This window comes from Phalacrocorax aristotelis, chromosome 4, assembly GCF_949628215.1.
Source record: "Phalacrocorax aristotelis chromosome 4, bGulAri2.1, whole genome shotgun sequence".
NCBI classification, from domain to species: domain Eukaryota; kingdom Metazoa; phylum Chordata; class Aves; order Suliformes; family Phalacrocoracidae; genus Phalacrocorax; species Phalacrocorax aristotelis.
Genome location: NC_134279.1, coordinates 13,620,887 through 13,647,758, shown reverse-complemented (window position 1 = coordinate 13,647,758; position 26,872 = coordinate 13,620,887). Strand labels below are relative to the sequence as shown.

Below are 26,872 nucleotides of genomic sequence, written 5' to 3'. Positions count from 1 at the left end.
GGGTACGAAATAAAGCTTCTTTCCATTCTTGCTCCTAAATTACAGGAAAACAGAGTATCTCATATATTCTTTGATCACACCATGGAGGGAACTCAGCATGCACAAACTCCAGCCGACCTTGTGCCTCTGTCCTGGCCATGGGTTCTCACTTTCCCTTCTGGTTTTAATGTGATCCTGGTGCCACCATCCTGCCTTTTCATTTGCAGTGTCGTGGTTCCCAGTGCAGGATGTTGTGTGGATCTTTTGATATTCAGTTAGGATAAGATTCAGTTACCCCTAGAAGGAACTAGAAGATAAACTTAACCTTCTTATCAGAGGGCTAGTAATGGAAGCAGTTAACAAAATTTTTGCTGCATGCCTTTGTCATGTCTCTTACCATACTGATCAAGAGATAGGGGTAGAGAGCTCCCTCCCCTCAAAAGCCTTCCCTTCCCAGCCTTACCATGTGCTTCTGCTGGTTTTCCATCTCTGGTGACCCCCCTTCCTGAAAAAATGGCAGGCAGGAGTGTAGCTGAACAAAACTGGAATAATTTTGGTAAAGTGAACTGGTTTGACTAGAATTGCTTATTTTTAAGCAATATGCCCACACTGAAAGCATGACATGTGTTCCCAGTGTAGAGTGTAAAACAGAAGGTGTGAATGTGTTTTCATGGCAATTGCTTGCATTGAAGGTGGTAAACTTAGCCTCAGCGTGTGGTCCCGTGTATGTGCCCTGCGCTGCAGCCCTGACCCAGCTGCTGGTGCTGCCACTGGAAGGTAATCATGGGGCAGAAGGAAAAATTACTTTCTGACGGCTGGGAGCCAGTGTCCCCTTCATTCAGGGAAGCAGGGGCTTATACTACTTGCCCTGTCTGGGATTCTGTTTCAGGGCACTTTCAGTAGTATTTCAAGTCAAACTTGCAGAAAATTTTAAAGGACAAATCCCTTCAGTGACTGCCAGCTAAGTAAGTGAAAGCCTGACAGTTTTAGTACTTGGTAGCATCCAGCTGTTTAGCAAGGTGACTCTCCTCATGTAGTTAGCTATTCTGATCACCACCAGGAATATGTTATTTTTTTAAGCAGGTACTGTAAGTGTGTCTCCTTTACTGCTTGGATTTCTGCTGTTACCAGACTCAAATGGTCTTAAATGTCACTAATATGGGCTGCCTTAGTTTTTGTTGAGTGACTGCAGACTGTGACAGGTCTGTCAAGCCTCCCACAGTTTTCACAAAAATTCAATAATGAAAAATAGCCACAGAGCATTAATTATAAGCATATGTAAAAGCTGCAGTCTGGCAAAACATTTTTACTTGCACTGAGTTTTAAGCATATGAGAGGCTTCGACCTCTTAAGATGCTTTGCTGGATTAAGATCAGAATTCCCCAAAGAGTCCAACACACATTTAACTACTCTTTAAGGCAAAAACAACCTCCTCCAGATACTATTAATAATGCTTGCACATTAAATCATTTTTCATGCAGTCATTCTCAAGCACTGTACATAGAATCCAATGTATAAGCAAATAATATGAGAGTTCAGATAAAGGTGACACAAATAGGGTTCTGAAGCGATAATCTTTCATCGCTGTATGTGCCACACAGCAGATAACGCAGTTCAATCTTATTTTGTTTGTTTCTCTTTACTAGAGCAGAAAGAAGGCTCCAGAGGTCTAGAGATTCAGGCTGCTTATACCCAGTTCTTGTATCTTTGTGGCAGCATAATGTTCTCCAGGGCTGGAACATGCAACTGCCCTTGTTTTCTAACAAATGGAAAAGTGAAGACGAGATGCAGTCAATGGGGAAAGTATTTGCTACTGACCATTTACCTCACAAAACGGAGGATGCAATTCAACTTATGCAATGTGTATATATCACATTGATTTCCATCAGAAGACAGGCAGAAAAGAGGTGCCCTGAAGGCCCGTTCTTAAAGTGGCTCAATACCTGCACCATGGTATTACCAATGTGCAAATTGTCACTTGTTGGAAAAAATGTGTCTCATGACCTTAATTTTTTTCTAAAGACAAATTTGTACTTCCCCTTTTTCTCCTATTTTTGGGTGCCTGTTACTTGTAATCTTTGACAGCAAATGCCAGGGCACTCTTGAGCTCAGGAGGAGCACTGAACCCCAGCTCTAATCTTTCTTGGGGGAGTCAGGCTCATGCCTTTGGCATAGTTGAATGACTGTCTGTACAGCTGTGCCATGCAGTTGATGTGTGATAGGTGCACTCAAGTCCAGGACCTGAATTTTGTAATATTTAATCTCTGAATCTCAATTTGTTTCATGAAGAAGATGGTAATGGGGAATTTCATGTCTAGGCAATGCAATTTTGGCTGCTTGTAGATTATGAATGAGGTAGTGTGTCTAAAGTGCATTTACATGCAGAAAAATTGGTGCTCATGCTTTTTGAGTGTGGCTGATGGTAGCAACAGGTAGTAAGCACTACTGCACTAGTCAGCTGATGAGGGAAAAGAACAGAAGTAAAAGCAGACCCACTTTGGTTAGTCCAACATGTATAGGTGGATCCCAGGAGCTTTTTCCCAAGGTATTCTTTTTGAGAAGATCAAATTAAAGCTGGATGGGTCATGGTAACAATCAAAGAAAATGGAGGAAGGAAAGGAGAAATGCACTTTTTTTATTACCAGTTACTTGTTTATAGGTAAGTGGTCAAATATTTGTTCTCAATGAAGATGTGAATCAGAGTTGTTTAGAAGATTGTCCATTGCAGGTGGAAAAAATGGAGACTGGCAGGATTTGAGGTCCCTGGAAGTTTGGGGAGTAAATTCTTGACTGATGTGGACTGGGTAACCTTCTTTAGTCATGTAGGTAAATGACTAAAAAAATACGTAGAGTTGTCAACATGACATATTAGCTCACAGAAATCACAAATTTCTTACAGTCTTAAAACTGTTAGTATACCGAGAAAAATGTTAAGTGTTATGCTTGTGGGATCCTCATCCTGAAAACAGACATATGTTTAGGACTTCAAATAGTACATTTGTCTGCAATTATATGGTTAGAAGAGGGGTTGGGATCTTGACTTTTTAGGATAATATGGAAAATATAATTTGTCTTGTTTTTTTAGGAAGGGTGGATGGAAAGAAAAGTAGCCTTGTCTAATAGCATTTGTATTATCTCCTCCTTTGGCTATAAAAATGAAAAATCTGAGTTTTAGCTTTCATGAAAGTTACTGCTGACTGTGGAGTTTCAAAGTGACCGGTAGTGGGAAGTTGGAAACTCCAGAACTCCTCTTACTCTACACTACAGACATTTTATGCAATTTATAGCCTAACTGTGATAATTCATCAACCTAACAAATTCAGTCCTGATAATAGTACAGTGCAAGACCTACACATTTCTCCTTATTTACTTTGATTTCTTACTGAGCAGAACAAAAGGGGTTTTTTTGAAGCATCACTTCAGCATTTGAAAAGGAAAGAGGAGGGTATTACTTCTGTTTCAAAGTGTATTTGTGACAGGTATGAATTTGGAGGTCCTAAAAAGTGATAAGCTAATAATTGTAAATGCCTATGAAAGGTTTATCTCTAGAACTCTGATCACTTTAAACTATATGACACTTTAAAGGTGTGAAAAAGTCTGTTGTATTAAATCACCTAACTGTAGAATATCAATTTATTTCCAGAATGAATGCAAAAATTAAAACAAAAAGTAACCTGTATAATTTTACATTGTGGCACAGAAATGTGTCTTTGTGATTCAATTTAGATAAAACGGGAATTATAACATATGTAGCATGACAGATTTGATAATTATATATAGAAATTATACAAATGCCTAGAGTGTATAGGGTTTGACATAATTTGGATGTACTCATTCTAGTTTGTACACAGAATACATGGCTATTCATGCCTTCAGTTGGCGTATTATATTAATCGAGCAAAATTAATTGTAAGGTTTTCGAATTGCGTAGTGTTTGTACAAGAAACACACATGAAGTTCAACGCAGAATGCAATACATTCATCTTTCTTCTGTTTACTCTCTCTTCTGTTTGTGGAACGCCTTTACATAAAGAAAGATATAATTTTATTGGCTGTGAAATATTTTGGCATTTGCTGTAACATCAGGGGTTCACACTAGAGGTCTTCATGCAGATGTCCTTCTCCTTGTGGTTTGTTTTGATTCCTTTGTTTCTCTTGATGTGCGAGGTGACGGGGTGACCTTTGAGGGAGCCTTATAGGTGCTTCAGAAACCCACAGGACAAAAGTTGTTGGGAAGGAGAAAGCTGCAGGTGGTGGTTTTATTTCATTACTGAAGAGGTGGTGTCAAATGTGAGTGAGCAACAAAGAGGGAAACAACAGCCACAGTTCTTAGCATTGTGTTGAGGAACAGGAGGCAAGCATATGGGTAACAGAGCAATTTACAGTGGCAGATATAATTATCATGTAAGTTAAGTGCATCTAACGTATTTTCCTAGGATGGAAAGATTGTGTCCTTGCTACAGTATGTCCCACTGTTGTATTGAGTTTTGCTCAAAAAGTCTTCACAAATGTATCAGCTTTTTCTTGCCTTATTTCTTTCTCTTTTTTTATTTAAAAGCTAATGGCTTACTATCCAACCCCAGTCTTGCTTGTCTACCATTTTTGCTACTTTCAATTCTCTGCTTGTTAATGCCAGAGCGTATTTTTAATTCATAGTCGTCATATGTGATGGCGTTTTAGAAGCACAGGTAGGAGATCTCAATTTTAATGAACTAGCTTCTACACTAAAATCCCTTTAAAGTGATGAAATCTTCAACATGGTTCCCTTGGAAAAAGAGCTGAAGAGAAGCTGTTAATCTAAAATGGGTAAGCTTGCAACCTAATTTTCTGTTACAGAAAAATCACCTAAAAAGGGTAAGTATATATTTAGGTCTACTATAGCTGACACAAAGACTCCAGTTGTTCTTGGGGCTCTGACAGTCTTAGTGTTGCATGGATGTACACAGAAAAAGGTTTCTGTTGCAGCATGCTGGAACTTTGTATGTCTTAAAAGTGCCCACACCCCTGTACAAGAGATATATTAAATTTAAAAATTAATCCAGTAGGAAAATAGTGGTCATTGTAACTGCCTGTTTTGTGGCCAAATCCTTAAATAAGTAATTGGCAAAGTGTGGTGTACTGAGGTTATAAAATATATATGTGTTTATACTCACATGTGCGTTGTTAGCCTGTGGTCACTGCTCTCTTTATTTTTTCCCCTCTCCGTTTCATTCTGTGTTGTCCACATCTGTTCTCCTGGAGCACTTTCTAGTGCATGAAAAGACAAATGCATTGAACTTCAGCAGGGCTGATGCTCATGAGAAAGGGGGAAGTATATTTTATTGTTTTGTTAAGCTATTCAGTAAGAGAGAACTCAGCAGGCAGGCTGCCACAGCTTTTAATGTATCCACACCTGGCCCTGCACGTGAGAGATCTTCAGTACACAGGATGTACTTTCTGTTTTTACTTTTCTGAAGACCCAGGGGGACACCATGTGGGGCTCTGTGCTGGGCAGGTGAAATTGCCAGTATCAGTTACTCTTTCTTCTTCACCTGTAGAGGAGGCACTCTGCTAAAGGGGAGTATGATTCATTCCATGATTATCAGCTGGCCATAATTTTCTAAATCTAGATGAGCGATGACGAAACTTTGTCCTGAGTTCTTTTCATCTTTTCAGTCAAGCTTCTTCGCTGTAAACTCTAGGGCAAATGGCATACTTTCAGTAGCTACTAGCCAGATTCCTGTGTTAGTGTGGGCTGTGAAGTGCGAGTTGTTTTTTAGGAATGTTCATAGGGGTCTAGTGTGGGTTTTGTAAATGCTGAGTTGTGTGTAACTACCTGCAACTCAAAGATCTGTCTCTGACAATGCTGAGGTCTCTTTGTCTCGTTGATTTTCTGTTTCCCAAGGTTTATAAAGCATCTTCATTAATAAGACAGTAGTTCCTTAATGTCCCAACTGCAAATATCACCCATGCTTACATTTTTGTCTTTATTTGGAAATATTTTATAAATATGTAGTAATTCCAGATTATCCATGTTTATATTTCATGCACGGGTCAGTACTGGCATTTCTTGGAGTCATAACCCAGGGTAGCTGAAGCCATGTTTGCAGTTCAAGGAAATGATGTTGTGGCTCATCACTGGTGTGCTGAAGCCAGGATCTGGCCCTTGCCCCATGTATACGTCTCCCAGTCATGCTCCTCAACTCATATATGCCCCCTCAGAGGCTCTGGCATGATAGACATCCCCGTGAAGTTCTTCCCACTGAACACAACCCCTCATTCACAAGGGGTGTGGTCTACCAGACAGACAAGTGATATTTCAACATATACCTAAGAATGGTTTTTTTGTTAGTGTTAGGAGTTTCATGCAGAATAGTAGAGAGTCTTAATGTTGCAATAGTGCAGCTAGTCTGTCTTTTAAATGCACTTAAAACAAAGCCTTCATGAAACTTCCTTAAACCTCCTCGGCTCTGATTATTATACAGTTATGTTTTATCCTTAAGCAAAGCCTGAAGCATTGTAAATGCAACCATAAGTTATTTATATCCTATTCCTAAATGTAACGTTAAGCATTACTATGTTTGTACTATGAATGCTTTTAAGGTATTGTGTTTATTTACTGCAACTTTTAATTGATTTGCTGCTACTGTTCAGCAGAGCCATCTCCTGCCACAGCATGAGGACCTTGTGATACAGGCTATCACTGGAGTTAAATTTGGTACTGAAGCTTTATAGAAGTTTTTACCACATTACATCTTAGCCTTGCGGTGAACTGTCTGCAATTTATTGCTGTGTTTTGCAGCAAGAAACTGGAAAAAGAGATTGGTGTTGGAATCATTTTATCTCCTAACGTCTGCATAGACATAGTTAACCAGTGGCATTGGCTTGGCTGTGGTTTTACAACACTTTTACTCATCTTCATGCATCATTTTAAAATCCATCAAACCTACCCGTTCCTTTCCTAGGGATGGATAAGGAGCTTTTTCATGCAACTTTCATGCAAAACAGATTAGGCTACTTCTATGCTTTGTAATGAATCTAGGTTAATTTCCCAGTATTATGTGTTTTTACTGTATAATTTCTGTAGGTTTTCTTTTACCAGGATGTGACTGAAGCCTTCCTGTTCTTGTCCTTTGGCAGCTGATATTGTGCAAGGCTCTATTCAGCTTGTAAATGTTGTCCCCCAACACAACCAAAATCAAAGGCTTTGGTTTTGTGGAGTTTTGTTTAACCTGTCTTACCTGACCTTTGGGGCTGTTTCCTTACTCCCTGTAGGGAATGGGCCCTGGGTTTTAGCTCCAAGCATTACTAAGTGGTGCAAGATCTCTTAGACAACACCTCATGGGACAGCAACGCTGTCAAAGTAGGCCAAAGCCTTCCTCTCTTTTTCTCACGACGTAAGCAGGGACTCTGCCTAATTGGCAGCAGCCAATTTCACTTGCTGCTGGTTACTATTACTATATTAAATTGTATTATATTGTATAATACTATATTATATGGTATAATACCATATTATATTGTATAATACTATATTATAGTTGGAGATTTTCCAGTTAGATGGTCCAGTAGGAGTAACTTCCTGTGAGGAATCAGCCTGCATCAAAAGGGCGTGAAAGACAAGCAGCTCTTTACAACTTCTCCTCCTTATAACTATCAAGTAATTCCCAGAAGTTGCTTGACAGGAAATTTGCAGCCATCCTAGATATTAATGATACTTTGAGTTTAAGAAGGAGCCTGTGTCAGGTGAGGAGAGGGAAAAGAATGAATGGTATGGGAATTCTTGCTGCCGTATATTTCATCCAAATATAGATAACAGCTGAAAAGTCTGTGCTTCAGCACATACAGCGTAAACAGTCTAGAAAATAGCAGAATGAAGGAGAAAGGGACCCACGGGCTCTATGTATTTATACCATCATATTTGAGAGGTTCTGAAAGTTATGTACTAGGGACTTGTTTTTGTAAATGAAAGTTGTCTTTTATTTATTGCAAGGCTTTCTGGTTTGAATAAAATGAGATATTTTACCTTATTGAAATGTTTTTTTGGTCTTCCTCATGGCAGAAGTGGCATATCCTTTTTGTTCACTGATATTGCTGTGATTTAGATAATAATGCATACCTTTGCTTGTGGAAGTATTATTCTGGAGCTAGTAAAAACTCCAAGGATTAGAGACTGATGCCACTAAAATACATATTGATAAGAACTTTTAAACCCTGCAGTACTTTTCAGATGTTGTGAACTGCATGCAACATCAGTAGCATATCGTGTCAAGAGAGGAAGAACATACCTGTGAAGAATATAAGAGTAAATAATAAATGGAAAAATGAAAAAAGCACCTAGTTTTTGCACATTATATGTTGAAAAAAAGATTTTTCTTATTTTTCAGTATTAAGTATACAAAAGAAATTGTGCTTTTTTATGTAGCTAACTGAAAATAGAATGGCAGGGATTAGGCAACTATTTCTTAGATAAAAGTATGGTGGAGAATTATTAGGACATCAGCATTTATCATTCTACTAAATGAGCATGTAATGTACCTTTTCATAAAAATGGGACTTGGTGTATGCATTTCTCTATATCCTGAAAGGGAAACAACCATCTTTAGCTACTACAGGTTTGCTCCCACAGTATTTTGTCGTTTAATGATTGTTACCTTAAAAGCTTGATGAAGAAGTTCGTAAAGAATTCAGGGTGGAAGGAGAGACCTGCAGGACTTCCTTACCTCTTTTGTTCTGCTTTGCATGGCATGTTTAGTTTCTAAAGACCCTGAATAACTGCCTCTTTCCTTTGGATATTTATCCCCACCCCGCAATTTTCATATAGAAATTTCATTAGCTGGGGTGGCCTGGTGGCTGAGGTGTGCATGTGATGGCCCTGAGGAGCCTGCCTGGTCTACCTGTGTGAGATGCCCAACTCCTCTGCATCTCTATCAAACTGCCCAGTCTTTGCTTTTTTTCCTGTTCCTTATCATATAAAGCAGAAGTCTGTCTCTATCTCAAAGAATATGTAATGTCAAAATATTTGGGAGCTTGTTTGCCGGTTCCCAGCCTCAGGAGTTCTTATGTGTTTTTAAAACTTAACAAGTTTAGTTTCAAGGTTAGGGATTATGTGTGGGTTGGGGTTTTTTTTGTTTGGTTGGTGGTTTTTTTTTTCTCTCATTCTGGAAGGAGGAACATGGGTTGCAAAAGGTAGTTCAAATGAAAAACCAAACTGACAGCAAAATGCTGCATGTTAGCATTTTCTGAACACATTTTGCTGATGTGACTCAGCAGTCTAGGAAAGAATATGAACAAAATCTGATTAGAGGACTTCCAATAGTGCAGCAGTGACTGGCTTGGCAAAGGAGAAACTGCTACACTTTCTATCTGCTAGTTTGTTTCAGAGGTGATGGTGGCAGAACTACACAGGGCGCTTTTTTGTCCTTTATGCACTAAAGATGACTTTATGCTTCATATGGCAGCCATTTCTGCTAAACTGGTGGCTTCCTTGGTATCTCGTTGAACAAATGATGAAGTAATTGATGACCATTTACATAAAATGAAGTAAAACCTATTTTTTAGTTGTTGTGGGTGTTGGGGTTTTTTTTTGTTTGGGGGCTTTTTTTGCGTTATTTTTTTTTCCTCACGTAGGGAAGTTGAGCTGCTTCTTTGTCCAGATTAGTTCAGACCGGAGGCTGTGACACCAAAATGGGTTGTTGCAATTAGGAGAAAAGCTGTGGTATATTCAATAGCGAGTCTGTTGCTTGGAACCCCAAGTCCAACAGAAGTTTAAACTGCATTCTGAAATGTGGTTGCTAGTACAAAATTTTGAGTTTGCATGAGTTGCTTTTCATTTTAAAAACAGTTGGCCACAGATTTCAGCTGCAGCTGAAGTACAGCCTGTGCTACTATAGCCTGCACTACTGTGAAATAAGTGTATGGCCTTACAGTAGAGGTGGCCATTCCTTTAAGTTGGACACAGATATCAAGGGAATACTCCTGATGGGATGCACCTCCACACCTGACTTCATTCTGCCTCCCAGAGTAGGTTGGTGGCATGGCAGACCCTGAAGTCTGCATCATAATACTGCATACAGTAAATAAAGATAACGAGCCTTTATTAACAACCATGCATCAAGCAGATTTTAACAAATTGTTTTAGAAGAACTTTGTGGTATGACTGCAGCTGGTTTTGAAAGTCCATTTATTCAGTGTGGAATCCTGTATATGTTAGAAATAAGAGAAATGTAAGAATTGAGATTTTATTTTTTTTTTATCTGAAAGAATTTGCACATGTAGTATCTTCTGGTGAGTTTGTTACACTATTTTTCCCACCTGTGAAACATACAATATATTTACAGAGAATGCTTGAATTTATTCTTTTACAAAGTCTTTATTATAATGATAATTTATTTGTGCAATTGGTGGATAGGTCTGCATCCAAAGTGGGTAAGGTGGATGTGGCATACTGGAGTTCAGCTCTGTTTTGTCAAGTACTTCTGTTTCTATGCTAATTCTGGAACAAATCATGTATCTTGGAGAACGCTGCAATGGTATGGTGTTGCTGCTTCTTGTAGGCTTTAAAGTATAAACCTAACTATTAGGAAACATTTGAGGTTTCTGAAGAATCCTCAAGAAGATTTTATGACAGGATAAAACTTTACCATTTATCAGAAAAAAAGCTGTTTTGTAAAGTGAAATGGTATCATTTTAAGTACATTTTCTTTAGGTTTTCATGTGTTTTTTATTAACAGACCAAACCATCCCTCATATTGTTGCATTATGTTTCGTAGACAGGAAACAAGGTACGGTTCCTTTTTTATTGTTTTTATTATTATTATTATTTTTGATGTTTATACACATTATCCCATGTGTATAAAGACTAAAGCTCTGCTTATAGAAAAGCATGTGTGTGGAAGTTTAATAACATTAGGCATTGTTTAAAATATCAAGGTTCAAGTAAAGAGGTGCTTGCAGTCAAATGCTCCTCTCTTGACTGCTCTGGTCAGTCTGCTATGTTCAGAAAACCATCAGCTATGCAGGAGGTCTCTGAGTTACAGATAGGTAATGACTAACTCTCAGTGCCCTCAGGGAACCAGTAATGCCCAGCTCTCTCTTCTCTTCCTTTAATTAGGATGGAAAGGTAAGTTTACATCAAAGTAGCATGTCTGTCCCTAAAGCCTGTATTGATGAAGGCTAGTTAAAGATAAAAATCTGTCTGTAAGCTGGGAGCTTTCTAGGCATTTATGAAGATAGCACAATTGCCATAGGACTCACCTGTATGACGAACAGGTGGATGGAAAGGTGTTATTCAATTTAAAATGTCATTGTATATTGCTAGAGGCATTAAAGGGCTGCGTTAGCCTGCCTTAATTGCACAGCTCAAAGAAATGAGGAGGCATTTGGAGTGCCCAGGCATTGGCATTTATGTTCTCTGTTCATGGACTCATTTGTCAAACTCTGTTTAGGAGCCTAGATTGTTCCAAGATTTTCAGTCATACTTGGATAGTTATTTGTTGCCTACAGTTGTGCTGGAATCTATGGTAAGGTGTTCATGGACAATTGCAATTCACATTATTATTCTTCCAAGATCTGTAGTCTATGAAGAAAATATTATTTTATCTGGAAATCTAGATATAGAATAGTTCCAGTTGGAAAGGACCTACAATGATTATCTAGTCCAACTGCATGGCTATCTGGTCATGTGAGGACAAAAATTTTTTTCTCACTTCTGAGTGTCAGATCCCTGGCTGGGATTAGCGGTGAGGGGACTGGCTGAACTGGGAAAGGAAAGCCATTGGCTCTGGAGACTTTTATTTTTCCCCTTCATGTTTGTGAATCTGACCTCAGAAGCTTGGGAGTCTAGTCTGAAAAATGGAAAGGATTCATTTAAACAACGTAGGGTGGTTTTTTCCAGTTTTTGCTCCCGTTTCAGTTGCCAAGCAAAACATAGCTTTCTGATACACAGAATAGCTGTCTGAGCTCACTGCACGTGTCTCAGCCCCCAGAAGGGTTTAATGCTGTGGGTTGCCTTTGTGCAGGGAAAATTGAGGTGCAGGAATACAAGAGTCTACCTAAGCATGTTCTTTTCAGCTCAGGGGTACAGCACTTGAATTGTTTTACTGTCTAGCTTCTGCAGGCAAATAGAGCGACAGGTATATTTTCACAACTATTAAGATAAGTTAAATAAAGAAATAAACCCACAAATGTTCAGAGCCAGATTTCCATGAGTTTAATAAAGACCAAGTCAGTATTATTACAGAAACATACTGTTATTCCATATTTCAACCGAAAGAAATTCTACTTTTTTTTTTTTTGTAACAATTTTCAGTTAAATTCTACTAAGTGTCATAAGAAAGTCAACAGAGTTTATCTTCTTCTGTAGGATTTTCCATAAAGAGAAATAGGGGAGCAGTTCTGGGGGAAAAAGGTAAGAAATATCTAGTAAGTAATTTTGCTAATTTGTGTAGGACCTAACATAACTAGAACATGAAGCTGTGACTAAATTATACCTAAAAGAGCTGCGATATCTGCTACTAGGATGATGCTGATTCTCCTCAGAATTTAAATATAAAACATCCCTCAGTGTGTTCCAGATGTTGTCGGAGCCTGTATTGAGAGTGGAAGTTAAACAATGACCTTGCCAGAGAAGTGTAGGTCTGTATAGTGGTAACTCCTCCTCACAAAAACACTGCCATCTTTTTGCAATTACTTGAAGCTTACAAACCCAAAACAGGTTTAAGGGAAAAAGGAGCAGGTAATATGCAGGAACTTGTTGATATTTATATTCTCCTTGCCTGATTTGTATGAGAGAACAGGCTGAAGAGACATCAAAAATCCAGAAATGGCACAGCCCAGTGGGGATATACTGTTTTTCTCTGATCAGTGGTACCTGGGGGGAGCCCAGGTAATTTTACCTGTTGCTTTGGTGCCCAAGACTAAACAAAGCAGTGGTGAATTATAGACAGCTCTCTTCATGACTTATGTAAGTGCATACACATATATAAGTGTAGAAATTGTATGGCTATATATGAAATACATCCACCTGAGACTGTATTTTTAATGGGAACTTCAAGATACGCTTTCTGGGAGGGAGGAGGGGAGAGCTGGAAGATGGAAAGAAGGGGGTGTTTTCACACTATACAATTTTAAATGTTTCTAAAGTCTAAACCTCCCTGTTTAGGAGGTCTTTGTGTTCAGTGGCAACACAAGAAGAAAGGGCATTGAACTTGGAAGCAGGTACCTAAAGTTAGGTGTGAATACTAGCTCCTACTTAAACATGTGATTTTCAAAGGTGCTGGGCACCTGCCTACTTCCACTGGCAATTTATATCTGCGGGTGGTTGCTTACCTGCCACAGCTAACAATCATCGCCAACAGAGCCTCTTAAGCCTCACCCACCCTGCTGGCTTTTGTGGTCTTTGAGTGCAGAACTAAAAGATCCTGCACAAAGGAGCTTCAGAAAACCAGCTCCAGAGATGGCTTAAGCTTTCTCTGTGTGTGTGTATTGTATGTATAAAATATGTCACACATGAAATGTATGATTTTAGATGTGTATGCATATATGCATGCATATATACTCCATGTATGTATGTAATATTGTTTAAAATCAATCAGTATTCTTGAAAGGAATTTTCATGGAATAGCTTTAAATATAAAGAAAAGATACCATTAAGGTGAAGTTTGACTATGGCCCTTCTTGCAACAAACTGCTACCTGAACTCTTTAAGATCACTTCTGCCTATGCATGATGATTAAATCCCCTCTGAGATGGTAGAGGAGCAGGGAAACATTTGCATGAACTCTACTTTCTATGCTTGAACACGGGCACATACTATATTGGGAGCTGCTTTGAATTTTGAAGAATGAGATGAACATAAATGATATACAGTCCAGCATATAAATCATAAATTTTAGAATGAACTTAGAGTTTATGCAGACTTCAGAAAGGGTTTGATGGCTAGTGGGCCTGAAAAAGACCCAGCCTGCTGGACCTGGAATCTGCAAAACCCTAGGCAGTGCAGTTGGAGCTAAAAGGCAACTTGCGTTTCTCCTCCATGAGGAAAAATCCATCACTTCTTGCACAGTCTCTTTCATCTAGCAGAGTTTACAAAAAGCAAGTACGAAAATTGGGAAACTTGTGAGTGGGAAGCAAAGCCAGAAATGTGCGTCGTGCATTCTAGATACAGGAGGCCTCTGCTCCATTTGTTGGTGAAAATGGCAGGTCTTACCTTAGGGTGCTTACTTTATATACACTGTTTAACACAAATACTTTGTTCATGGTTGGGCAGTTGCCAGAACAGCGCAGAGTACTGTCACTGAGAGAGAAGTTTTTGAGTGTCTTGATTTTTCCTTCCTCCTTAGGAGCAAGATGAAGAAGGTGATGAAAACCTTATTAGGTATTTTTATGAAAGACTACCTGTGGGACAACAGAAAACTTCTGTGATACCTAGATCATTCAACTGACTTACTTAGAAATGCTTTTAGGACTGGAGACCAACAAGAACAAATACTGTGTTCTTGTCCAGATGCCAGTAGGTTTTGGTAGATAGGTAAAGGATGTAGTCATGCAACAGCAATCGAGGGGACACTCACACCACTGCGTTGAAAGTGAGGCAGATGGCCAAAGGTACTGCAAGGAGGACAGGAGGACTTTATGCTGTCAGCATAAATTTTCTTTTACTGTGGGTTTTTTTATTTTTCCTTAAAATGCATCTGTATCTCTATTGGTATGGGGTTTTGGCTTATATGGGAGTAAGGAAATTCCTTCTGTGTACTGCGTATGTAGAAAAGGCATTTTATTTTCCAAGTTTGTTGGACTTACTTGTATAAGAAGGATCCTGAGTGGAGGCAACCTGTATTTTGACTGGCCTCATGATAACTTCTCTTAGTGATGGTAATGGTCCCAATTTTGGGTATGCACCAGATTTTGCTGTGAGTATTCATAGCGTGCTGGTTTGCAGGTGATTAATATGAACATAAAATTACTATAAAACAAGTACAAAATTAGTTAGTTACTGGTTGAAATAGTTCGTATTTTCGCTGCAGCCTGAAAGGTTTCACATTTTCTAACCCATGCTGTGTAGACCATGTCACTTGTATTGTGCCTCCTTGGGTGCCTTGCTGCAGTGGAGGCAGTATCGGTGACAGTTCAGGAACTTGTGGAAAAACTGAAGAAGTCATTTGGAAGGCAAGCCCTTACCTAAAAAATGTATATCTTTGTTGTTAAAATGAAAGAATAGCATCAGGGTAGGCTGCCAGATGTTGTCTCCCTTTGAACGCTTCTCTTAAACTTCTGGAGAATTCTCTCTGAAACTCACTGGTTACTGATTTTGGGTGTTGTGTTTTCTTTTTTTCTTTCCCTCCTGGGAACTTCCTCTGTCCTGGGCATCAATGTCAATATTTTCTGCTTTGCCAAGCTCTGCAATGTTTTTTCCCTGGATATATGTTATTTGTTGAATTATTCTTAAATTTATGAATTGGCTTGGAAGACCTGATGCAGGGAAAACACCAGAAGAAATACAAGCGTGTTACATGTAATGCTCACGTAGGGTCTCCTGGGGACACCTGAGAAACTTCCTGGATTTGGGCTCTTGGGGCAGAGCCCTACTCGGATGGTAACTACTGGCTGCTGAACTAGCATCTGTTGACATAACTGAGATTGCATAGATGGGTATAAAACACTGCAAGTTTAAGCCACTCTTTGCACCCAGAATTTTTTATACTGTTGTGCAGAGTATCACACTGTGTATTTCTTCACTCTTCCTCAACATCTGAGTTGATGGTCATTTGCTGTCTTATTTGTATGAGAGCACTTGCGAGCTTACGTGACTCAGCCTAATCACACCTCAGTGTCCCAGGCTGTATGGTGTTGACCTACATGTAACTGTGGATGTCAAATGTCCTTTATTTTCATTACAACTGATCTGTCTCCCTGGGCTTATGGAGGAAACAAATGTCCTGTAGCAAAGACAGGAACAGGGTTGGAGAAAATGGAGTGCCATGCATACATGCAGGAAGGAGGATTCTCAGCACTGATTCACACTATTGCGGCAGCTCATGTTTGCATGGAAAGGAGGAAGAACTCAAAGTTAAGGTCTGGTAAATGAATAAACAGGTGCAGCTTCAGACTTCAGATACTGGAGTAACCTGCTTCACACAAATGCACCTCTGTGTTCCCTCTGCGTGAGTCAGAGGCCGCTATCCCAGCTAGTGTTTGCTAATGTTTTATTTCTGCCCACGCAAAGGGAGAGTTTCATATACAAAAGCTTGTAGAGGCATATACAGCCACCAAACTTGAGTCACTTGGGATCAGGAGCCTTAAGTGGGTTGTCTACTTCTCCAGGTCAGTCAAACAACTTGTTTAGAGATTTCTGTCAGATGCCCGACTCTGTCAGGGCTTTGTCTCCTGCTGGCACTCTCATCTGTGGGATGGTTGCACATGTAAAGCCTGCAGAGCTATCTGCAAGTAAATGTAATGCTCCTTCTGAGTTACACAGTCATATACTCCAAGAACAGTGTGTAGTGTCAGCATTTCACAGGATTTCTGTTTTTTCACGTGAGGTGTTTTTCATTTGTCAGTGGAAAAGAAAAGATAAATTTCAAGGCGTTGAAGGAAAACTGAGCCCTGTGTCTGCTAAATGCAGCACACGGATACAGACCCCTGTCCCGTCTGGTAGTGCTGCACTTTCCTTCTCCTACCAGTAGTGTTGCCACATTGACTCCCTCGCTATTCTGCTGCCAGCTTTGCCTCTTGCTCTCTGTTGTCCTTAGATGGACATATTTCTATCTATCTTCTCTGTTTTTTCACATTTCATCTTTTTTCTTCCTTTTCCTCTCCTTTTCTGGATATATTTTTTGGAGTGAAATAAAGGGAAGAGTTGTTCCCACTTCAAATGGACTTGGAGGAAGTGATGAATAAAACTGGTAACAGCGAAGGTGTGCAAGGAAAGTCTGAGAAAGTGGTAAGAGAGATTTGGTTAGAGAAAGGGAACAGAAAATGCCCCCAAATATGGGTAGAAACTGTGGATTTCAGTGTGGAGTGAATGAACAGCCAGATGGGGGGAGAAGTATTTCCTCCCTACTATGGCAGAATAGACTACAAGCTGGATAAGTTGTTGCCATCATAGGGAGGCAGGCATTTTTTTAAATTTGGAGATTTGGTTTTTTGTGTTTTTAGAATACACCGGTAAAAATGCAAATGTTACCTTAGCAACTCTGTGTACTGAAGATTCACCTTAGCTTTTCAATAGATAGTAGAAAGCAAGCAACTGCAAGATCCTGGTGGGTCTCCAAGCCCAATCACAGTCCACAGTGTATGAAGAACAGAGGGGTTTTTCATGCTTGTATTCTTTTATTCAATGGCCTCTCTGCAGTTAGGAAAACAGACACAACAGGCAAAAGTACAGCTGGCACACAGCACAATAAATGACTAATTTTCACTCAGCAAAGTTATCTAAATGCCGCTACGTGCCAGACTCTGTGGAGCCATTTCTAAGGTCTCAAAAGAAAGATTAAAAACATCTCAAATACACAGAATTGACAGGAAAGTAAACTTTTCTATGTAAGGGACACAAGAAGCCAGATGGTGAGTGTTGCACAAAGCCAAACAAATCCAGTCTCTGAATTCCTAAGGCATATAAACCTCTGCAGAGAAATTAAATTTCTCTGAAGGAAAGTGAACTTTATGCAAATTCATACCCTGTCATAATTCTGTCATGCAGAACAAAGATCTTGTAATTTCCCAAAGTTGTCCTTTCTTTACCCTTCTGAAAACGTGTTCAAAAGCATAAAATAAGCAGCTTTTTCACCGAAGCAAGCTGGTAAGGAGAGGGAACAATTACACGTAGCAGAGGGGAATCAATCAGTAGTCAACTGCACTGCTTTTGTTGTTGTTTGCAATAGTTCTGTATCCACACAAAGGTTTGTCTTTTGTTGCTGCATTGCACAGTTGTATGATGACGCAGCCAGCTCTTAAAAGGAGAACGTGACGGGTGATCTGTGGCTTCAATTCACAGAATTTCAAATATGTTCATACATGCCTAAGAAGAAATTGATTGAGGTGTATTAATACACACGTTATTTAAATACCTTGACCAGTGAGCAGCAGTAATAAAGTTTAATAAGATGCTGGCTCACATAAAGTGGGCCGTAAGTCTAAGATTGTTATGCTGTCACTTCGTAGAACTCATTTTGTCTTCATCTGACATTGATTGCTTGACATAGTTCACTCTGTTTTGAAGAAAGATGTACTAAAATTGTAGAGCATGTGTCCTACAGCATCTACATGACAATCGGAGTGGAAGGATTTATGTAAGAGGAAAGGGATTATGGAAGTTTAGAGGGCTGTGAAGAAACCATCTGTAGGGACATAACTGTCGTAAAGGTAAGGGATTATAAAATTAAAATGTTGTATTAAAATATTTGTTATTACACTCTGATTTTAGTTTAGGACCCCGTGGTGGTCTTTTCTATGCATGGTATGGCACACTCTGAAAAAGATTAGTGAAACAGAGTGGAAGTCAAGATGATGTGGTTTAACCCCAGCCGGCGACTGAGTGCGACACAGCCGCTCTCTCGCTCACTCCCCACAGTGGGATGGGGGAGAGAATCGGCAGAGTAAAAGTGAGAAAACTCTTGGGTTGAGAGAAAGACAGTTTAAGAATTGAAATAAAATAAAATAAACTAGTAATAATAATAAAACAATAACATAGAAAGCAAGTGATGGTACGATGCGATTGCTCGCCACCTGCTGACCGATGCCCAGCCAGCCCCTGAGCAGCGGCCCCTGGGCCAGCTTTCCCCTAGTTTATATACTGAACATGACGTCATACGGTATGGAGTATCCCTTTGGGCAGGTGGGGTCAGCTGTCCTGGCCGTGCCCCCTCCCAGCTCCTTGTGCAGCTCCAGCTTCTCAGTCGGTAAGAGCATGAGAAGCTGAAGAGTCCCTGACTTATTGTAAGCCCTACTTAGCAACAGCTAAAACATCAGTGTGTTATCACTATTATTCTCATACTAAACCCAAAACACAGCACTGTACCAGCTACTAGGAAGAAAATTAACTCTATCCCAGATGAAACCAGGGCACAAGAGAATGAATTAGCTATAAACTATTTGAATTGTTCCAGTCACACATGACTAAAATAGCAATATCTGCTTCCCAGTCTATATATTAAAGTTCATTTTTCAAACTTAAATTAGAATTTGTCAGAAAGTAGCATTTTTCTGGACAAAACCAAACCAGGTGGTGAGTGTAAGAGTGCATAAATCTGAGGACAGAAGCAAGTAAGAGTTCTTTGCTTTATTTGAGGCCATGGCTCTTAAATAATTATTGAAAATAAACCAATTTACATTTTCATCCTTGGAGATGGCACCCTGGGCCATTTTTTCCCCCTAAAACATTATCTAAAAATGATAGAAGAACAAAGGAGATACATTTGATGAAATATAATTACATGTTTTTATTAGGCCTAATGTTTGTCTGGGTTATGTGCTGAGTTATTTTCCCATGTCTGTGGGGTTTTTTGTGATCAGTTGAGTAAAGCTTAGCAAAGTCACTCAGTGTGTTCAATTTAGCATAGATGAATGTGCAAGAAAAACTGCAGGGGATTGAGTAAAAGGGTTTCTGAGACAAAATTAAGACAGTTAGGATGCTTTTTTTTTCTTTTTGGTTTGACAAAACAAAGATTGTCACTGCTTTGGTATCCTGTACTGGTAGCACAGAAGTCTGCTTATCATCCAGGACAGATGATGATATTTGTAGTGAAGCCAGCAACTAATCATGAGTGATGAGAAGTGATTAAAAGGGCACCCAAAAATACTTAGAGTTCATTGGTGCGGCTGTACAGTGATTGGTGGGTAGTTAATGCTCATGAAATAAAACTGCAGTTAGTCTGTAGCAGTTGACCTCCAGCTGGAAAGAGCTTTGTGCAGAAGACAACCTTTTTCAGACCTCTTCAGATGTACCTGAGCCTGATTTTTTCCCTTCTGTTATAGCTGGGAATTTCTTGATTTATAGCTGAGTAGACAAGTACCATATCAAATACTGGGTACTGGAGACCCACAGGGCTCTCACCAGCAGCTCAGGTTTTCTGCATCAGCTAGAGAAACCAAAGGAATATGGGTTACTGGCTTTGTGGCTGGGTGTGGAGAGCCAGTAGCTTTTTTTGCTTAGCTTATTACTTAGCTTTTGGGAAAGGTCTTCTATGAAGCCACTAGTAGGTTCCTGCCAGTTCCTGCCAATTTTCACAGGTTTATTAACAAGTACCTTCAAACTTCTCAGAAATATTGACAGTCCTTTCTTGTTTATTTGTCATTCATGAAATGGCAGATGAATGCCGAAGTTGAGAATTAGGTGTTTCCTAAAAGTAAACATGTATGGAAAGAAAACTGAGATTTCACTAGTGTTCCAGGGGGTATACATGGAAGAAAATCAACTGTTCCCTTGCAACCTATAAACTTCTTGAAAACACTTGCTTGTTCTATAGGAGGAATAGTGGGAATGGGAGCAAACCTAACCCCATAAAGAAATATTCAGTTCCTATCATTAGATTTACTCATTCTGTATGCATGATCTGTCCCCCCCCCCCCGCCATGGGAGCTTCTCACACATCAGATGAGATGGACTTCAGGTCTGTTTTTGTAAGAACTGACAGTGTAGTAATGCTGCTTTAAGAAGTTGTTTTCCTGCTGCTTCTTGCAACAAAGTACTTTTCTCCTTCCACTCCTCTTCATAAATCTAAAATTAAAATAATTTGAAAAGATTAGTTGAGATTAGTGAGGAGAATTTAGTGACATATCTTCTGTGATACAGAAGGCTAAAATGGATTAACCAAGTAGCTGCCTCCAGGGCCAGCTGCTGTGATTCTATAATACAGTAAAAGTGTAAAACACAAAATAACAATAGAATAGAAGGGCAAAAAATAAAATTGATGAGTCTTTGTGACACAAAATTGTGGTATAAAATAAGTTTATAGTGGTGGCAGCGCTAATAAAATATTGTAATCTTTAGAAACAACAATAAAAAATATAGCTGCAGTAAAATAATTGCATTTGATTGATTTCAGAGACACTTATTACTTGCTCTGTTGGTGTTTTGTCACTTGTAATATAAGATGGACTTCCACAGAGAAATCTCCTGGTGGGAACAAATTGTTCAGCCTTAGAGACATGTTAAAACTTTTCAGTTGTTTTGTTACTTGAATCTTTGAAGTGCTATCTCTGGATTTGCTGACTGCTTCCTTTGGGAGTTTTTTGTTAACTCTCAAAGCAACGTTTTAAAACAGGGAAAAATGATCTTTTTGAGCCGCTTTTGTTTCATGCCTTTTTGTGGAATTTTTTTTAATATCCTGGATATCAGTATCCCTACTATGCACATTTTATTGTCAGTCATCAGGAGAGCCAGGCTGTGTATATACTTCCATAGCCTGTTGCATGACTTTGATTGCATCTGACTTCAATATGCTGCAGAATCAAGAAAATGGATGCATTTAGTCTACTTAGGAAATAAGAAAGCTTAACAAGCCAGTACTGATCCTGACTGCATTTTAGAAAATACCTGGTGCGTTATGTAATGGAAAAGTACACTCCCCTATAATTTAAAGGCGAGAGGTTCAGAGCCGCAAATTGCAACACATGTCACAGTGGTACAGGAGGTTTAATGCCTGCAGTTATGTCATACAGAAGAATCAATGAGCACTTATTGCAAGTTAAGCCTGCAAAGTAAAATAGAAAAACATATGACTGGGTGACCTTTGTGGCTTGTGTGATGTCTTTTATCTGGGAATCTCGGAGGACTGTAAGCATTGAGCAATGCTTATAACACTGGTACAAGAAAATGTTTTCACTTGGAACTCATAGGATTTAACACAACTTCCCCACTCAGATGAGAAATTAAGACTATAATTCAAGTCTCTGGGTTTCCAGTCACATTTTTATTGCTAGGCCATGTTTTTGTTCTATCAGATTTAATACAAGGTTCTCCCTCAGTAGTCTTGGATGAACTTTTTCCTTATGCTAGTTTGTACCTACTCAGAATAAGAAAGAAATGAAACACAGGATCTCTGAAAGACAAACATCTTTAACATGAACTATTTATACCTATGCATAAATGCCCTACATCAGAATGAAATTGTCTTCGCTGATTGATGGAGAGATGTACCAGATCCATGAAATAGTCAGATTAACGGTCTAATCCTTCAAAGAAAAGGGAGTGGAGTTGGGGATTTGTGGTTTGTGAATCACAAGTAATTAAATGGTAACAACTGAAGGAGCTTTACACTGTAATATGGGGGCAGCTGTGAGTGGCAAACTCGGATCTCTTTATGCCAGTTTCGTGACCGGAGAAATCGTAAAATAGGAGGAGCGGATAGTGTGGAAACATTTCTGAAGGGACAGACAAAAGCAAGGTTTCTACTTTCTTGCAACTGAACTTAAGAGGCTTAAGCCATGATCAGCAGAAGGGAATGGTTTGGAAAGACTTCAGCTATGTCTTCTGACCAAATAAAAAAAAAAGGGGAGAGATAAGAAAAAAAATACTTCATTCTGGGAAGAGTGGTCGTTTGAACTTTGTCCACATACCATTTTACAATTATAATATTGGAGCTAGACATGAGTTCTAGCAGATTTATAAGTCTCACATAACACTTTGGGGATGTTGGTTATAGCAGCTGAGAAATCAACGCAGCACCTCTTTGCCACACTCTGAAACAGCTGAGACCTGCTTGAATGAAATGTTCACCTTCATTCCTTCCTTGCCAGTCCAAACAATGCTTTAATTGCTTGTACATGGCTTTCAGATGTTATTTTTCCTGGTTTTACACTAACCAGTCCTTTACAAAGTTATAGTGTATCTTGAAATGTACCCTGAAGCTTGCAGGGTTTAAGACTTATGCCACTATCTCTGTCAAGACAAAAGGTATTTTTTTAAATTGTAGTTTTACAGGTTTATAGTGGTGCCTGTAGTGAAAAGGTAAATGAAATAGCTGTTGTTGAGACACTGTTATTCTGCAGTCTAAGAAAAGCCTCTGAGGATGGGGGTGGAAGAAAAGGCTGGAAGGGACCTCTAGAGGTCATTTTGTACAACTTCTTTCTCAAAGCGGGCCTGACATCCCAGGTAGATCAGGGTGGTCAAAGCCTTTCTTAAAGACCGGCTTGTGGGTTAGGGGATCCAGAGAGATTGGCACACCAGGAGGGGAAGGATCTGCAGTTTCACAGGGCTGTCAATCTTGTCCTACCCCATGCTGGGAATCAAAAGGTTTAGTCTGGTGTGCTACCTTCAGTTAAAAGTGACTCATCACCATTTAGAGCTAACCCAGTTGAGAGCGCTCTGTTTTCCTAGTGAGGACAGGGCCTAGGTGTTTGGTTTTTAAAAAAATAATTGTTATTACTCTTGATAGTCACCAGCTTAGAATCGATAAGATTTGTGAGTGAAAAAGAGAATTTGATTTTAAAAAATCTCATTAAAAAGGTGAGAGCATGTATCGCTGTGCTCAGTACTTTGGATAAATTATGTGAGAGCATTGAACGTATTTACAGAACTGGCCTTATGGCAGTGCTTGCAGTAATTGAAACCATGAGACTTTACACTGGAAAACAAGATCTTCAAGAAATATACAGACATATTGAGTATTCGTTCTACTTGTGTGTGCGTATTTTCAACCTGGCTGGGGTTTCTTGTGAGGCTGGTTGGGGCTGTTAAGTGCTATGACCCTGTTGGTGCTCTTAGGGCCCTGACTGTGAGTCCTCAGTGAGATCAGGAAGAACCCAACCATAGTAAGTTCTAAACTCTGAGAATTTATACATCATCTCTACTTCAAGGTCCTAAATTTTGACGTTGACTGCTTGGGCTGATAAAACTGGCTTTGGGGTGTGAAGGAGCCCTTCAAACTGTGGATAAGATCTGCAAAAATATGGTGAAGCAGCAAGTTTCTGGTAGAGTTTCTGGTGGGTTCCTCCAAGTGTTGCGGCTTTGCTGAGTCAGGGATTCAGTGGGTAAGGGGCAGCTCCTTTGTGGGTGCTGGTGTGCGTGGGTACTTACAGGATTGCTTACGAATTTGGATGGTACAGCTGAAGCAGATAGTCTGGCCCCACATTTCAATTTCAAATACTTGCTAGCAATAAGCTCTAAATGCCATTGCTTTCGGTCAGATGTTATTTATTATATTACAGCGTTTCTGATGGTAGAATACAGTTTTCAAAAGGATGTGAAATTGTGTATGCTGAGGGTCCGTATTGGTCAATCAAAATGATTGTTTTAAAGGATTGTTTTCTGTTTGAAATGAGCATTTGACCCGTTCTATCAAAACATAAGCAGGATTTTTAATCTGGTGGTAAACCTGTATCAGCTGGTAATTTAGTCATACTTTTTCCTTGTATTGCTGCTTAGTCACAGATACCAGTAATACTCATATGCATCTGCTTGAAGCTGTAATAAATGTTATATATTGTGTACAGCAATAAGATGACCAATTTATAAAAAACAGAAGATAAACTATATTTTCATTTTATCCTGTGACAAGTATGTATTCCACTCTTGCTTCATGATAGTATTTAAAATAAACAGAAATCGGCAACAGAGCTTATCAAAGCCCACTGATTTCCCTTTAAGGTTATATTGAGTTTTTGCTTTTACTTTCCTTTGGGTTGAACATAAGTGCATTTCTAAACACATATACATGTGAAAATGTATACATACATATATTAATGAAAATGCCTGTTATAATTTACTAGAAAATTCTGTGACAGTTTTAAGGGACCTAATTCAATCCAGTAGAGAGTAGTAGGCAGTGGATATATAAAAATACTTTTGAAAATTTGAGTAATAAAATTACTGTAAAGTAAATAAAACCTGCACCTATAAATTATGTACACTGGCTTTATGTGGTATGGTAGAACTAACTCTACAGTAAGAATTCTTTTTCCTAGTTTATGTCATTTTAAGAAATGAGGTTTTCTCTGTGGCCTTATGGTTTCTTTAAAGACCCTGAAGACAGAATGGCAGTCTGCATTCTGTACCTGAACAGCCTTAACACAAAGGATCTTTGGACATGAAATGTTTTAGTAGGTATTATTATAGTATCTCTATTTGCTTGTAATTGTACCAAACGGCATTTAAACCCCCTCTGAAGCAGTGATGAGTGGCCGTTCACAGCACGTGGGTTCCAAATACCAAGCAGAGTGGATACACTGAGTGGTCATGACACAAACAGCGAGAAATAGGTTTCTGGAAGATTTCTCGGGGGGCGGGGGGAAGTGAAGGGGTAGGGAGAGATGAGAAACAATCACTGTCACTTCATTTTTGAAATCTGAAGTTTGCTGAAAGGAAGGATGATTGGGAGACTTGTTTTCAAAAGCACACTTCTGACCTGTACCCAAATACTAAAATAGAGACATTAGGTCTAGCTTGACAATAAAAAGACTGTACCAGGGGATGAAATTTTAAGTGAAAAACTGGGAATGCAAGTGAAACTGAAGTTCATGACTACTTACGTGCATTTTGTCTTGCTCTGCGAAGGCGAAGGAATATTGTGTCTCATTTGATAGTCATTTTTATGTGCTTTTCATTTTAATAATAGTCACCAAGTAGCCATAGTCTGAATTTATTTTACAGCTAGCAGAAGATACACTTGCTTATATAAAAGACCATTAATGTACAGATACATGTTTGTCTTATCTGATATATGGTGAAGAAGGCAAATGTAAAAGATTAGAGGACATTCTGAAATTATAATTTTAGCATTTTTTGCAAATTAAGTTTTAAACAAACTACCAGGTAACTACTTTTAGATTATATTTTTTAGACCCAGCCTGCTTTCTCTACTTTCTGTTGCTCTTCCTGTGACAAGGTTAAAAGGTGGGGATGTGAAATCCTCCCCTGACTAGAGTGAACAAAATGTTTTTCATTGACTTCAGCGGGCTGGGCATTGAATGCCAGTTCTCAAAAATAAGGGCTTTGGTGCTCTCTGGCAAGCAATTCTCTGTCAAACCCCTCAGGTTTTGTACCCAGAAATGACAGTGCTTGTATCAGTGGTTGTACTTCAAAACTCTGGCCTTGAAACTTTCCCATAAGTAGGTTAAGATTCCAGGGGGATGTTAATCAGTGACATCCTTCATTTGTGTAATACAGTTAGTTTTGGAAATGGGTAATTGAGAAATGTGTTTAAACGGATTTTCTTCAAACAGCCAGTTTATTTCCATTGACACTCAATGGATAATCCTTTGTTTGATAGGGATGACAAGATCTCTTTTGTGGGACGTAGATTTTTGTGATTAGATGCACTAAGCTGCTTTAAATCACAAGCAGAGGTAGCCTCTTAAGCTTTGAAAGTGGTTTAGCTTAGCTATTAAGCTCTATGTTAAGCTACTTTTACAGAGTATGGTGCATGGGACCCTTAAGATGTAGCCTGTACCTCAAAGGATGCAATGGGGACACTAACGGTTGTGTATACAGTATATACAGAGTGAATCCCACCCACAGATAATCTAGAGATTGAATCCACCCGCAGACTGATCCTGGGGAGCCTAGCAGCTGCTAGCAGAAACTTGTGCGATGCAAAAGCAAGAGGATAACTTCTGTAATTGCTGCTGTAAAGGAAAGTGAAGGAAGGAAAGTATAGCCACCTGTGTTTGACTAAGACAGCAGCGTTCACCTCAAGACTTCAGGAAGTGCCATGGAAGCTTTGATAGCTGAGAGTGGTCAGTGCTCCTGTTCTGCTGCTGAAATTTCCCATCTGGAAATCTCCGCTCAGGAAAGCAGCACGCTTACTCTTCTCCCTCAGCTTTTCTGTTACCGTTTGATTTATGATTCTTGCTACCTTTTACATCAGAAGAGTTTGCATTTCAGTTATGAATCCTTCAAGCTAAGAACCTCTTGAGTGTTTTATATCACAAATTAATTTAAATGCTTTGGTACCATTCTTTAGGCAAGTATTAGGTCTAA

General features: G+C 39.2%; 1 protein-coding gene across 3 annotated transcripts in view; it reads left to right on the top strand.

Moving 5' to 3' along the window:
* Positions 1 to 26,872, top strand: part of SLC7A11 (solute carrier family 7 member 11) — a 331,830-nt gene that overhangs the window by 147,729 nt on the left and 157,229 nt on the right. For 2 of the 3 annotated variants that reach the window (XM_075090270.1, XM_075090274.1), the window contains one exon: positions 12,320 to 12,364. The exons of the other annotated variant lie outside the window; for it this stretch is intronic. In XM_075090270.1, coding sequence (XP_074946371.1) covers positions 12,320 to 12,364 — 45 coding nt within the window. The remainder of the gene's footprint in view (positions 1 to 12,319; positions 12,365 to 26,872) is intronic. 3 annotated transcript variants of the gene reach the window in all.